The sequence below is a fragment of the Neltuma alba genome, unplaced genomic scaffold, assembly GCF_004799145.2.
Source record: "Neltuma alba isolate B1F8T4 unplaced genomic scaffold, ASM479914v2 tig00001597_pilon, whole genome shotgun sequence".
Classification (NCBI taxonomy): Eukaryota; Viridiplantae; Streptophyta; class Magnoliopsida; order Fabales; family Fabaceae; genus Neltuma; species Neltuma alba.
In genome coordinates, this window is record NW_021632525.1 from 10,786 (window position 1) to 25,384 (window position 14,599).

The 14,599-nt window shown below is 34.9% G+C and overlaps 2 protein-coding genes and 1 long non-coding RNA gene across 3 annotated transcripts; 1 reads left to right on the forward strand and 2 right to left on the reverse strand.

Moving 5' to 3' along the window:
• Positions 1 to 2,311: 2,311 nt before the first annotated feature.
• LOC114759468 (putative pentatricopeptide repeat-containing protein At1g19290) lies at positions 2,312 to 5,351 on the reverse strand. Its single transcript, XM_028948648.1, has one exon. It carries the CDS (start codon positions 5,349 to 5,351, stop codon positions 2,775 to 2,777), a length of 2,577 nt encoding a protein of 858 aa, XP_028804481.1. The 3' UTR covers positions 2,312 to 2,774.
• LOC114759478 (integumentary mucin A.1-like) lies at positions 5,350 to 11,417 on the forward strand. Its single transcript, XM_028948659.1, has 4 exons — positions 5,350 to 5,383; positions 9,790 to 10,428; positions 10,842 to 10,881; positions 10,979 to 11,417. The coding sequence occupies exons 1-4, from the start codon at positions 5,350 to 5,352 to the stop codon at positions 11,193 to 11,195; spliced, it is 930 nt and encodes a 309-aa protein (XP_028804492.1). The 3' UTR covers positions 11,196 to 11,417.
• A 1,671-nt stretch (positions 11,418 to 13,088) lies between these two features.
• Positions 13,089 to 14,589, reverse strand: LOC114759498 (uncharacterized). Its single transcript, XR_003741924.1, has 3 exons — positions 14,431 to 14,589; positions 13,944 to 14,238; positions 13,089 to 13,185 (listed from the first exon to the last, which is right to left on the reverse strand). It is a non-coding gene; the product is annotated as an uncharacterized LOC114759498 (long non-coding RNA).
• Between the last annotated feature and the right edge of the window lie 10 nt (positions 14,590 to 14,599).

Here is a 14,599-nt window from a genome sequence, read left to right on the forward strand (position 1 = left end):
TACCCTTTGCCTTTTTAGCAACCAACTGGTCTGCATCGTAGAATTTAAGTTGTTTATCTGCAGCAACAGAAGTCCAAGACAAAAACTACCCCAATAACTGTCCCTCCTCAAAGTGACACATCTGGGATCGAAGATCTGAACGTTATTCTCATCGTGATTGGTAGCTTTCTTGTTAAGTTCATTGCAATAGCTGCAATGGAGGATCATTTTGTAATCCATGTAACATACAGCATCGGATTTTCAGAACACAGCCTGCGATTTTAAAGAGAGAGGCACATACGTCATTGACTTTTTCCTCCATTTAAAGGGAAACCGCAGATATTTCCTCCTGTCTTAAATATTATGTGCTGCATATAGTTGTTGCGTGCTGTGTTAGAAGGTCAATCGTCAAATGCTGCCAGCCATATATTCTCTTTACAATGCTTCTACGTGAAGCTTTAAAGAAGATTTCCAGTAGTCCTGCCACGTTCTCAAGAGTTGCAACCCTCTGATGGTACTTCTCTTACTCTAGCAAAGACTTGCTACTTCGGTGGAGTGAATGTGATCATACCTTTCCTTCAAGATAGTAAGCAGTAAGAGGAGGCAGCATATGGGGAAAATTTATAAACAGAATAAATTCCAACTACTTTGCATGGGTGCAAGGGATTTAGATAGAATGATATAAAGAAGTAAAATCCATACATAGTAAAAGAAGCTCGTTTTACCATCCCAATATCCAATTAAACCGTGATGTAGTATCAGGAAAAGCAAGATTTTTTTTTTTGGGGGGGGGGGGAATTTTATACATGTATTCCCATATCACTGGAAAGAGATTTGAAATGGGTCAGAAAGCAAAAGAATTGATATTAAAGGAAGAAAGCTAAGAGTTAACCAAAGAAGAATTTACATTGGATCTTTACTGAATCCAAGAGCTTGACCAACATGCAGGACCAAATTATAGCCAAAGCTCACTGAAATTGAGGAAGAGACTTTGCACACAGATGCGGCGATATCAACTAAGGTGCTCGTAATCTACGAACATCTCTGTAATAGACATAGTTGATATAGTTTTTATATTATAGGCTTTCATGCAGCTAATAATGCACAGTATTTGAAAACTGAAAAGTCCAATCTATTATCTAGCCAACTTAAGAGAATAGACTGGACTCATCTTTGATGGCGACGAGAAATACATCAATGATGCTGCCATGAGAACAAAAACCAGAACAATATTATGTCCACCAATAATATTAATGGCCCTGGTAGCTTGGTACTGAAAGTTGTGAGAGCAAGTAGACATAGTTGCCCTTTTAATCTTAAATGGTCCTTGACGTGGAATTAAACCTTCTCCAGGCAAATCGTCAAAGTTTGTTCTTTGCCACCCTCCTTATTTAAAATTAAGCTTCAGTAAAGTACGGTGAGCCAGTGCATTGTCCACATTTCAAGCTCAAAGGGCTTCTGCTTGAAGGAGCACCCTAGAGAGTAGAGATATTAATGAAAACCATTGTGACCTTCACTAATTAGCTTAAGCTTCTGAGTAAAAATGTTCTTTTACAAATCTTGCAAAACAGCAGCACCCACGTCCCAAATCTTCATAAATCTCGCTCTTGAACACATTGTTTTTGGACATTTATTACAGGAATGATATGAACCATTCAAATGTGACATCTGCTCTTGACCAAAAATCAAAGATCCATGATTGCCAAGAAAACCATGATTCTCATAAATTTGAGTGGGAATAGATGACACTGAGGTACCATTATTTAAGCCGTTGCAGCAACAGATTATGGATCTCCTAACCATTGTTGACCTTTTATCTGCTGTTCCCTGGAAAGCGAGTGGCCCTTTTGAACTCTGGATAGTCTTCATCAGGCACTTTGACATTTTCCTCCAGATAGACATAATGATTGTGACTGCTCTGCCATTAGCGCATTGAAGGATAAATAAAAGAACCACATGATATAACCTAAAAACCAACCAAAAAAAAAAAAATCCAATTCCCGAGTGCATCTCCATTCCAGATGATCAACATACCTCATCATAACTCCTAACCTCCTATTGTTAGTTACCAACTGGTACTTACATATTTTTTGTTTCTTATTAATTTCAAGTAAGCATTGTGACCAAAGATGGAAGATGAGCCTCAAGGCTATCCCACCTTGACATGATAGTCTCTCGAGATAGGGTCCCATCTCGTCAGATTCATAATAGAAGTAATGTTAGTTGCACAGCCTTTTCTTATCACAATTCTCACAACTAGCATGTGACTAGATAACCTCACTTAGAAAGTGTCAAGTATGATCATTTGTATTCAAATTTAGTCTCTTGTTAAATTTGCACAAGTATTACTCAAGAAAGACAAACAAGTCATTTGCAAATGGATCAATATAATAAATAGTGCAGAACCATTCCCTTATGAAAACCTTAATAGACATCTTTGACCCTAGAAATGACATTCTAGAGAGACCTAATTGAACTTGATATGAATAAACCTTAGGAAACCTCAGGCCAACCCAGTCAAAGTAAATATAGATATCATGAGAAGGATAACCATTGAACAATCAAGATAATACAAACCACAATAGTGACGGTCAGAAAGATAAGACCTGTAATTAAATAGTTAGTGAATTGAAAATTGGCTTCAGGTAACAAAAATCGATTGCAAATCCATTATTTTTGCTTTCCATTTAGAAGAATTGTGTATCAGTATTAGACAAGGTTCATTCAAACCTGATAGGATGCTCTGATCAAAACTTGAGATTATGCCCAAAAGCCCGTCAAGGCAAAGTATGTGATCAGCAAATCCCTTCTTCAACCATCCTTTCTCTTAATGTAGAGGCTTCAGTAAAATCACCAGTTCTGCAGTATCCATTCATCATTATTTTATAAGTAACAACATTAGGAACCAACCCTTTTTGAGGAAGCTTCTGGAAAAGCCTCTGTGCTCTATCCATATTCCCTGACTTGCACAGCCCATTTATTAACGCATTATATGTAGTAATATTGGGAACAAGATCTTTCTCCTGCATCTCGTCTCTCAAGTTGAAAGCTTCATTCACATTGCCATCAACTGAGTGGGCATGAATTAAGGGACCATATGTGAAATTGTCTGGAAGAAAATCTCTCAGTAACCAAGCTGATAAAACGTTTCTTGCTTCCTTAACTTTCCCAGATTTACAAAGTCCTGCTATAGTTATGTTGTGCAAGACATTATTGGGTTTGGAAAGATGATAGCTTATAAAACTTCTATCAAGAGAATCAGCAATTTTCTCAGTTTCTATACTAATGATATCAGTTTTGAGAAATTTCGGGGAGCAATTATGAACTGTAAGAAGGTCAAAATCTACCATCTTGTCTAGGAGTACGGTTGCTTCATTGATTCTACCAAGCTTATAAAGGCTACTGACAATTTTGCTGCAGACTACCAAATTGGGAGAGAACCCCCTATTAATCATCTCAAAATATACACTAAAGGCTTTATCGAATATACCTTCATTGCACCAACCAGCAATAAGGGTTCCATAGGTGATAATATTAGGAGATAATCCTCTGCTCTGCATCTCAGCAAGGAGATCATTGACTTTGGTTGGCTTCCTAGACTTGAAAAGTCCATTAATAAGAGAATTATACATTTCAATGGAAGGAGAAAGTTCTTGTCTCTCCATCACGTCCTTAATTTTAAAAGCTTCTATGACACTACCAATTTTACAATACCCATCACTCAGAGTCCTGTACGTCATTTCATCTGGTGAACATCCAAGCTCCTTCATTCTGCTGAAAACTGCCTCTGCTTCCACTACCTTACCCATCTTACATAAACCACTGATCACTGTATTGAAACCAACTTTGCTCTTGGTAAATCCCCTCCCTAACATGTCTTTCCATAGCATCATAGCGCTATCTGAGTCTCCCATTTCAAAGAAGCAATGAAGCAGAGTACAGTAACTGACTTCATTTGGAGTCACACCCCTTTGTAGCATTGAATGCCAAAGGCACAAAGCATCATCATAACAACCAGCACGAATTAACCCCTTAAGAATAATATTGTAAGTGACGGGTAATTGAGTAATTCCATCTCGCCACATCTCCTCACAAAGCATAAAAGCCTTGCTTATATGTCCTTCCCTGCAATAACCGTCTAATAATGTATTATAACTATAAGAATCTGGCCTTAGCTTCCAATCCCGGATCTGGCAAAAGACTTCTTCTGCTTTGCATACTTGGCCATGCTTGCAGTACCCTTTGATCAAGGAGTTGCAGATAAATATATTCATTTTCAAGCCTCTTTTTAACATCTTATCTCGGGTCCTAATGGCATCATCCATTTTGCCTATTTGACAATACCCATCCAGCAGTACGCCATACACACGTTCATCCACTACCAGCAAGTCATCCTCCCCTAGGCCTTCAAGCACCTTCTCTGCTTCATCCATCCTAGATCGCTTACAGTAACCTTTTATCAACAAGGTGAAAGTAACCACATTTCTTGAAACACCTCTTTTAGACATCAAACTCAATGCTTTTTCTGCCCCTTCTATATCTCCCTGGTTTACATGCCCATGAAGCAAAGCGTTGTAAGTAACAACATTTGGTTCAAATCCCATCTTCCTCTCCATCTCTTCCATAAAACAAAAAGCCCCCGCCACTCTTCCGTCCTGACAATAAGCATTCACCATAATTGTACACATAAAAACATCAGGCACAATATCTAACCTCATCATCTGATCGAAAACGAGTAACGCCGTGCTACACTCACCATTCTTAACCAATTTACTCAACAAGCAATTGCAGGACCTCAAACTGGGGATACGACCCCACTTGCCCATATTATCTAAAACATGTAAGGCATACTTTGTCATACCCTTCTCCGAATATACCTTCAAGATCATATCAAAGACAGTTGGAGAAAACGAGAACTCCCTATAAACTGCAACAATCTCATCCCAAACAACAACTGCCCAGTAATTATTCTTACAGTAATTCACCACCAATTCGTTCAAGAAGACCCTGGTCTCGTCGTACATTCGCGCTCTAGCCAGTATGTGAGCAATCTTGCAGTATGACTTGACATCGGGTCTGTAACTCTGCTGCTTGCAAGCGAACTTAAAGAATCTCAAACACGCAGTGGGGTTAAGTTTGAGCCTGCGGAGAACAGAGTCCATGAGCTGGTCGGAGAAGTGGAAGGACAGTTGCTGTAGAGCCCGGAAACGATGGAGAACGAGGAGGCGACAGATTCGGTCGACCAATTCGGTCGGAGGAAGCTTGTACTCGTCCCGAAGCTTCCATTGGAGAGAACGAGAGAGGTGAATGGATTTCTGCGAGCGGAAACGAGGAAGAAGGCGACCCACATTGTCGCGGAGGGTCCGAAACATGGAACAGCGTTACAGAAGGAAATGGCATATTGGCATGTTTGCTGACTCTCTTCATGTTTCAACCAAGAATTATTGATAGTGATTTTTTTTTTTACCTTATTGATAGTCATGTTATAAACTAGTAAATTTTTAATATTGATATTATAAATTATTAAACATGTAAAGTAATATTTGATCAAACAATTTTTAAAAAATTAATTAATTTCTTAACGATATCACTACTTTATATATATATATATATATATATATCTTTCTAAAAGTTACGTAAGGATTTTCATGCCACTACTATGACATCTGCCGATTGACCATTCTATTTAGATGTTATATATTGGGAGAATTAGGAAAAAAAATTACAAAATAAGTTCTGAAAGTTGTCATCCTTCTGTAATTATTTGAGATTTTTTAATAATTATTTTTTTTCCTTAGTTGTAATTCTTCTTATATTTTTTGCCAACAAAAATATATATTCTTGAAAATACAAGAATGTCATTTGCAGTCAATTTAGTTTAGCTGATAAAATTGCCCATCATAGCTCCCAAATTGTGGATTTAAATTTTGCTATAAGCCCCCAGAGCGCATCAAAGCAGATCAGCTTTTTTCCTTTGTAGATGTTGGGCTAAACTGTGGGCTAATTTTGGGCGTGGATCTGGCCCACATTTTTTTTAACTTGTTGAAATGTATTGGGCCTTCTTTTAATGATGGGCTGGGTTGTGTTTGAGTAGTTCGCTTAAACTTATAAATAATTATGACTTATTTGATGATTAATTCTAATCCAAGCTAAAATAATTAATTATAACTCTTTGGCCAAGAGTTTTGTGGTCTAACGTCGTGAAACTCGCCAAATGTACTTTGAGAAGCTGACTAGCCTAATGGCATGAAAACTTTTTTACAAGTAAAAAGTATAAACTCTATCGCACTCACAACTTTAGCCTGTAAGTGTTTATGTCTTAATGATGAAAAAAAAAAATCCTATGAGAGGATTCAAATTAAATTTGACGATTTTTTTAAATATAAATTGAATATATGTTATTAAAATTTAATCTAAACACTTTATAAAGATAATAAAGATATAGTCAAGAGCAACAACGAAGGGGAGAAAAATTTTAACCTGAAAAAAATTCCCCTTTTGTGTGTGTATATGCTATGGTGTAATTTGCTTGTGATTATTGAAATATCAACATGTAGGAGACAATTACTTTACTTTATCAGAACTCTGTGTTTTTTTAAGTAAGCCAAAATGATATTAAGAATAACGCACAATTATATATTACTAGCAACGTGTTTTTTTAGTCTTAAATACTAAATAACTAGTGATTAAGAATTAATAATTATAATCACATTGATAAACTCTTTTGGTCCTAAATAGAAAATCTATTTTACAATGTAATTTATGTTATTAAATTGTAAATATAATATTTATTTTGTAGTATAATTATCTTATATTTAAAATCAGAGTAGTACATGGGACACAAACAATGTGGCAGGAGAAGCTTGAGAGAGACAAAATAGAACTTTCTTCTTAATGAAGAAGGTAGTAATCACAGAACTAGAGATTTCCTATGCGAAGAATCGCATCTCTTTGCTTCTTTGTTTTAGTTACTCTTCAGAATTTTTTTCTTAATAAAAATTATGTTAAAATTATTTTTATAAGAATGCATTTTTTTCTGAGTTTCAAATTATAATATTACAGAAAAGCTTTTCCAACTTTATTTATTTGTTTACAATATTTGAATACCAAATCTTACTCAAAGAATACTAATAATGAGTCCTTAGAAAATTTGGTTAAAAGGCTTTGTTTAAAAACTTTATAGCTAAAAAGACTTAAATTTGAGTAAGTGCAACTATGATATGTGAGTATAACTTTTTTTTCACTATGTGTAATATATTACCAATGATGCGTAACAATTATCAATACAAAATTGTTTGTATACAAAAAAAAAAACGTTGTATGTGCTCAAATTTTAGTCCTTTTATCTAATTAAATTTTTAAAGAGGGATTTTTTAACCAAATTTCTCTAAATCCTTTATACTCAACCTCTAACATTAGTAGATGATTTTTTTAATATTTTAAAATAATAAAAAATGTAAATAAATATGCACACTTTCACATCATAATTTTCCTAACTAAAAACATTTCATTATTTGTTTCAGCTGATATATAAAGACGCCCAACATATAAGCTTACACATACATGAAAGTTTCTAGAATTTGTTTCCCTAATATATAAGCTTTTTATTTTTGGTGATATATTAAGAGATTTATTTTTAGGATTTAAAACTGTGTGTGTATATAGAAGGATTATATATACACCCAAATAAAGTACTATTCTGGTTTTAAATGTAAAACCTATTTTGTAGTATAAATTACACTATAAAATATGTTTTATATTTAGAATCGGAGTAATATAATGTTCCATTTATTAAATTTAAAAACAAAGTATGTCATTAAAAGAAATAATATCTTCAATCCTAAATATTTGGTTAGGGGTTTTTTTCTTGTTGTAGTATTTTGTCTTCTGCAACTGTTCCTACTTATTATTCCATTGTATATATTAAAAGGACTTTGTAATCTCAATGCAAATTAAAAGAAGTATTTTAGAAAAACTAACACACATATTTTACAAGTAATTAGATTAACTAATTTTTTAATCCATATAAATTAATTATGTAGCTTCTACAAACGGAGGTTAGGTCTAATAGAAAGGGTTAGTCTTTTACAATATGGTGAATTAAGATTTGAATTCTTGCTGGAAGAAGTACTTATATTTAGTACCTGACAACGTCTTGAACATGATTGCCCTTTGATAGAATGATACCTATGCCTAAAAAAATACTCTTACAAATGATATATAAAAAAATTATAATGATTCTTCCTTCAGAGGGAAAGAAAATGGTTGTGCCTTAGGTGCAGAAGAATAGAAAGGGGACAAGACTCATCGTTACAAATCCAGAAAGCCAACGAAAGCACAAAACCACCACCCTGCATCAGCTTTAGCTTTTGTTTCAGTCCCATGAAACAGTATAAAATATTATCTCTAACCAGAAAGCACTCCTGATATAAATAGACTTATATATATATATATATATATATATATATATATTCACACACACAGACGCAGAGCAAGCATCATCTTTGAGTCCAAACAGTTACTTTTTTTGGGCTGCTTTTTGCACCGTCACTTGCTTGCCGATTTCAACAATCGTAAGTCTCCTTTCTCAAGTTTTCTTATATTCTTCCTTCTGGGGTTTGATCCAAGAAAGCTATGATTCTTGAAGCTTTAGTTGGTTAGTTTATTTATATAAGAATATCTGTGCAAGATGCAAAAACAAAAAAGGTGAAATTCTTCAGAATAGGAACTCCATTGATGCTTCCCTTGAGTTGTAATAAATCTTGGCTTCTCTAACATTGTTTCTTCAAGCAACAACAAAGAACCCAAATCCATATTCTGCAGAAATAATGAGTGAAACAGCTCGCCCTCGCTGGTTTTTTACCTTCTTCTACTTGACTCTTCTCTTCTTCTTCTTCAGTTCAGGTATTATTATTTTTTTTTTTGGTTTTTGATTCTGAATTCTCTGGTCTCTGTGGTAGCATTTTGTTTGATTTTACGTCTGTAGTTTCAAGCATTGATTCATAGCTTGACTAGTGAGGAAAATTTCGGTCATTAATTAACGAAGAGCAACAAATTATTAGTACTTTTTTGTTTAAAAAAAAATAATGAAATTGTTTTGTGAGTAAATAAATTGTTGTTCATTGAAAATGTTGTTACTTCAGAAATATTAATTGAGAGTGCTGGCAGTAATATCTTATATTTAAAGGTGTTTATAGGATCAATCTGAACTGATTGAACTTTTTTCAGGTTTTGATCATTTTATGTATGATTTAGATATTATTAAGTGATTTATTTCTTAAAATAATATAAATCCATTTCAAGAACATACTTATTTTTTTTCCAAAAAAGAAAAGTCTGATGAATACATTCATCACCCAAAACATCATCTCCTTGCTCATTCGATTCAATTTGGTGTTAATTGAGTCAACTAAATTGGATTTGACACATGAAAATTCAATTTTACCTTAAATTTAAAATTTTATTCTATTTAAATAATTGCTTATTTGATTCAGTTGTGAACACTTCTATTTACTTGTGCGAGGGAGGGAAAAAGACTAGTGCTTCTTACTTCATCACCAAATCAATTATTCATGCTACATTTAAGCCTCAAATTAACAGAAAAATATCTATACCTTAAGCCATGAATAGCTCCATATAGTTGTGATCTTTTGAGCAAAACTTAATCCATCAAGTCTAATCTAGTAGTATACTAATCCCATTGGGTTTCAGGTTAAGATAGAACTCAAACCCAGATTCAATCTTCTTTAGACAGTAACCTCTTTAGACTTCAAAAAGCAAGTCTTTGAAATCCTTGGTTTCTGTTTGCAGGTGTAGTAGTGACAGCAAAATTATTAACAGATGAAGAAAACCAAGAAATTTTCTCAAGATCTGACTTTACTCAATTAGATGATGTTCCAGTAGTGAACCCTACAACCCCAGGGACAGATAATCCATACCCCACAGTGAACCCAACAAATCCTCAAACACCAGACACAACAGGGCAAACCCCAACAATTCCTCAAACACCAGACACAACAGGGCAAACCCCAACAATTCCTCAAACACCAGACACAACAGGGCAAACCCCAACAATTCCTCAAACACCAGACACAACAGGGCAAACTCCAACAATTCCTCAAACACCAGACACAACTGGGCAGACCCCTCCAACAGTCCCAAACACAAACACAAACCCTAACCCTAATCCTCCTGCAACATCATCAGGAGGGGGTCAATGGTGTGTTGCAAGCCAGGGAGCTTCAGACACAGCTCTGCAGGTGGCTCTTGATTATGCTTGTGGCTATGGAGGAGCAGATTGTTCAGCAATCCAACCAGGAGCAAGCTGTTATAACCCTAACACTGTCAGGGACCATGCTTCTTATGCTTTCAATGATTACTACCAGAAGAATCCTGCTCCTACAAGCTGTGCGTTTGGAGGAACTGCAACACTCACTAGCACTGACCCAAGTAAGCATGCCACCACTCATAGATCTTTCTATGTTGTCATTTTCGGGGGAAAATTATATTTAAGTACTTAGTGTATATTTGGATAGTTTATATTTGAAGGCTAAACTATTTTCAAGTAGTCTTACCTTTAGAGAATCTATGAAGTAGGATTAGAATGTGAATAGAATCCTACTAAAAGTGGTTGGATTGAGTAGGAGAGACTTGGTATCCCTTAATCAAGTTCAAGAATTTGAACCTCGTGAATTGAAGAAAAATACATTAGAGAGCTACTTTCTATTTGGACCCAACAAAACAAATCTAAATTAGTCAATGATACTGAATACCAGATAGTTGTAAGAGGAAAAAGAAAGACTGTGAATAGAATCCTAGTAACAAGACCATAACATTTTAATTATTACCTTACACTGTTGCAGGTAATGGGAACTGCCGCTATGCAACTCCCAAAACACAAAGGTGAGAATCAATAGAACTTCATCTGGCAAGGAACAGAATTTGAAAAATGTGATTAACACTATACCTTATAATCCTTTCTTTCCCTCTCTGATTGCAGCATTAGTCCACCAACCTATGTAACTCCACCAAGTCCACCAAGTCCTATTATGACTCCAACTACTCCAACTACAACAATGGCTGGTGGTGGATCAACAGACTTTGGTTTGGAGCCAACAGAAAGCCCTAACTCAGCCACATCTCTTTCTTCTTCCTTGCTTTTGTTGTCCATCACATGTACCATCTGGGTCTTCCTTCTGGTGCCAAAGCACTACTAGATTGGAAAAAAGATTCAATTTTTCTTCGGGGCTCTGCCGCTCGCTTATCCACTCATTTTTCTTTATGGGAAGCAGAGAATCACATCAACAGTGCATATTTGTTATGGAAGAATTCTCAGTCAGGCTCAATCTATCGAAGATGAATAGATTAAATCAGTTATGAATAGAGAGATATGTATGCACGTCAACATTGGTTCAGACTGAAAAGTTTTGTCTGACATACGTATTTCTCTTTTTGTTTAATTGGTCTATGTGTCTTTTGGTATGTTAGGTCTAGTTAAGAATCTTCCTTTGTTATTTGAAGTTATGCTGTCAAAATTTATGCTATTTTTCATCGTTCAGTACCCTTTAGTTGATCATTAAGCAACAGAAGTTGTAGGATCAATCACCAGGCTGTTGAAGGCAATTTTCTGCAGTATTAGCGTAAAAATTATTGGATAATAGTTTTTCATTTAGAATTTTTGTAAGCCTCTGAAACCCATGTCATGTATCCCTCAGTTTAATAAATGAAGTACGTTAGTTACATTCAACAACTTACTAAAATCAAGTTGCAAAAATATCCTTACATGTCGAAAGTCTTGAACACTTCATTTATCTCTTAACTTTTCTTTTTTCACTTAACTTCTGTAGATTCTCGTCTAATCTTTTTTTTTTTTTGGTGCCTAATTTTTCATTTTTCACTTACCCCTCAACTTTTCTTCCAAAATAATGAATAATGATCATGAATTATGTTGTTCCTCAACGTTAAGTCATGAAGTCAAGAAAAATTGAGTTGAAAAACTGGATTTCACAAGTCTGACTATCGATTTTCTTTCTCCTTTGTCAATGGTTGTTTGGCCATTCAACAATCATCTGATCTCTCTGCCCTGGGTAAGCTCTCAACGTACTAATCATTCAATGGTGTAAAAAGCCACACATCCTCGGAAGCCCAACTTCAAAATTTGGAGTTACTTTCTGTATTAATATGATAAAAAGCAACCAACAAAAATTAGTTTAGTTAGTAAAGAGTCAGCTTATAATCTACAAAGTCGTGAGTTTGGATCCTGTTGCCAATGTGAGGATCTTGTTAGTAGGTGATTAAAAAAAAAATGATAAAAAGCAAGCAAAGCCTCCTGATGCCAAAGGAAAAGGAAAAAAAATTTAACAAAAAGCCTTCAGTTCATTCAGAAGTTAAATTATTTCATGGAAATATATGTTGTCATTTATGCAGATAGTTGAAGTGAGCAAATATAGGCAGCAGATAAAACTACTCATACAAAGAATAACATGACAACAATTATAAGAAATCTTTGTAGCCTAGGCTGGGTAGTGGTAGGTTAGCAACTCCTCTATTATTCTGTAAATGCTACAGCATCAGCCATATACACGTTTATGTATGCTTTTGTATCACTTTCTCATGGAAAACATGAATGCATGAATGTAGAAGGTCTAACTGGAAAACATCGCCGCCAGGCAGGGGCAAATTCTCCATGATCTCTAACACGAACTGATCACAGAAAAAAACTTTGATATTTACAGATTTCAAATTAGGATATGACACTTTCTCCAAGTATAATCTAAAGTGTTGCCCCATGGCTCAGACAAGAGTCGAATGCATATTGAACACTATACAACTTTATTGTTTAGATACTGATGCTTCATAGTTGAACCCAGAATTAAAAGTCGGTGCTTATCAGAAATCTGCCAGTTCCCCAAGCTGGGTTAGAGACTTATTTGCTGATGACTGTATCTCAGGTGAACAAATCTAAGATGACATGCTTGTCTCTGCCGCCTGAGAAATCCTCTGGCTTTCTTTTCTTGTTCTAAGCTGAATATCAATGAGGAAGTAACACTTGTTCTGTTCTCTTACATAGTGGACATGGCCATTCATCCTAATGAGGATTTTTCTGACATGTATAGCCCTAGACCTTCCTGTGTAGTCCATTTATTCCCACCTTCAAACATTTCCTGAAGAATTTCAGAAGGAAGACCTTGACCGGCATGGGTCATTCTGCATGGACAGGATAACAAAATGAGACCTTATTCTCTGTAAACACAAATATATATGTTTCTTAACTGTCACTTTAGAAAAATGATGGCTTTAATCAAAAAATTAATAATAATGATAAGATTTAGATTATTGACACCAACTTTGAACTGTCTCAATTAGATCTAGACAATGTAGATGAGAAGTGCATATTCTACACATTTTTAAAGATTTGTAGAGTATCTGCACTTGCATCGAACAAAGAATTCCCCCACTTTTACAACCCAGTATCATTCGGAAATTTTTATTATTTCAAAAATATTTCTTCTTTGTAAAATTAAATGTTTGTTCATTTGTTTCCAAGTCAAAAGTATATAAATGGGGGCACAGATGTTATTTGATATCAGAGTTTGATAACACGAAATTGTCAAATCATTTATTTTCTTGAATATTTATTTTAGATTCTCCTGTGAAATTACAAAATTTTCCCCGGTGATTTTGTGAAACTGCTAAGAAACATCTTTTAGACATTTGATTTTTTCAGCCTATCTTAGAAAAATGTTTCCACGGGATATTTTCCCTTCAACCTCACCAAAAGCATTTTCACTTACATTTTCAATGAAAATGAAAACAGAAAGTATCAAACCATATAGACTCGATATATCTTGAACTCAGAACTTTGTTATATAATATGATAGCAAATCTCTTAAGCGGAGAAGCATTAGCAACCAATTAACCACCTGTGCTGATCATCATATCAAAACGAGGGTCAGTTTGTGTACCTGAACTGCAGATGAATAAACTCACTTCCATCCTGTATTATCTTCAGCCCAGGTGAAATCTTTATTTCTACCCAGCCATTGGGAGATGGTGTGGTGGCAAACCAAATTGATCAAAAAGTTAGACAAGACCACTTGAAGCCTTATTTGGTCACCGAATAGAGTAAGCGTTTTAATTTCATCAGGAATTTCATGAAAGAGCTGCAAGTTTCTTTCTCTTATCAAGATCATGACTTGGCTGACAATGGCATCTAGGATATTTCCCAGAAAAAACTCTTCTATTTTTAGCTGCAAAGTTCTGCAATATTAGCATTACATGTGAGAAGTTTGGAATACTAATTGTCTTTATACAAGTATTTACATAAATAAAATATTGCAGTGCTAAGTAGATAATGATGCCTTAAACATCAGTGATAAGTAGTGATGAAAGGAAAGCACAATCTTATACAGAGAGTCCATGTAGGGTTAGAGAGCAACAAGAGACACTCACCCTTCATCAATACTTCCAAAATCCGCATCCTCAATAATTGTCATAATTTGTCTCTCACAAGCATCACTAGTATCAAGAAATTGTTTCTGATTTTCTGAGACAGCTGTATTTTGCAGTAATTTTTGTGCAAAACGCAAACCATTTAAAGGATTCTTTATCTCTTGTAATA

Bases quoted from the DNA above. Each gene is read 5' to 3' on its own strand.
- LOC114759468 (XM_028948648.1), bottom strand. From the start codon at position 5,351: ATGTTTCGGACCCTCCGCGACAATGTGGGTCGCCTTCTTCCTCGTTTC.
- LOC114759478 (XM_028948659.1), top strand. From the start codon at position 5,350: ATGGAACAGCGTTACAGAAGGAAATGGCATATTG. The intron at 5,384-9,789 runs GCATGTTTGCTG...TTCTGTTTGCAG, and splicing joins CAGAAGGAAATGGCATATTG to GTGTAGTAGTGACAGCAAAA. The intron at 10,882-10,978 runs GTGAGAATCAAT...CTCTGATTGCAG, and splicing joins GCAACTCCCAAAACACAAAG to CATTAGTCCACCAACCTATG.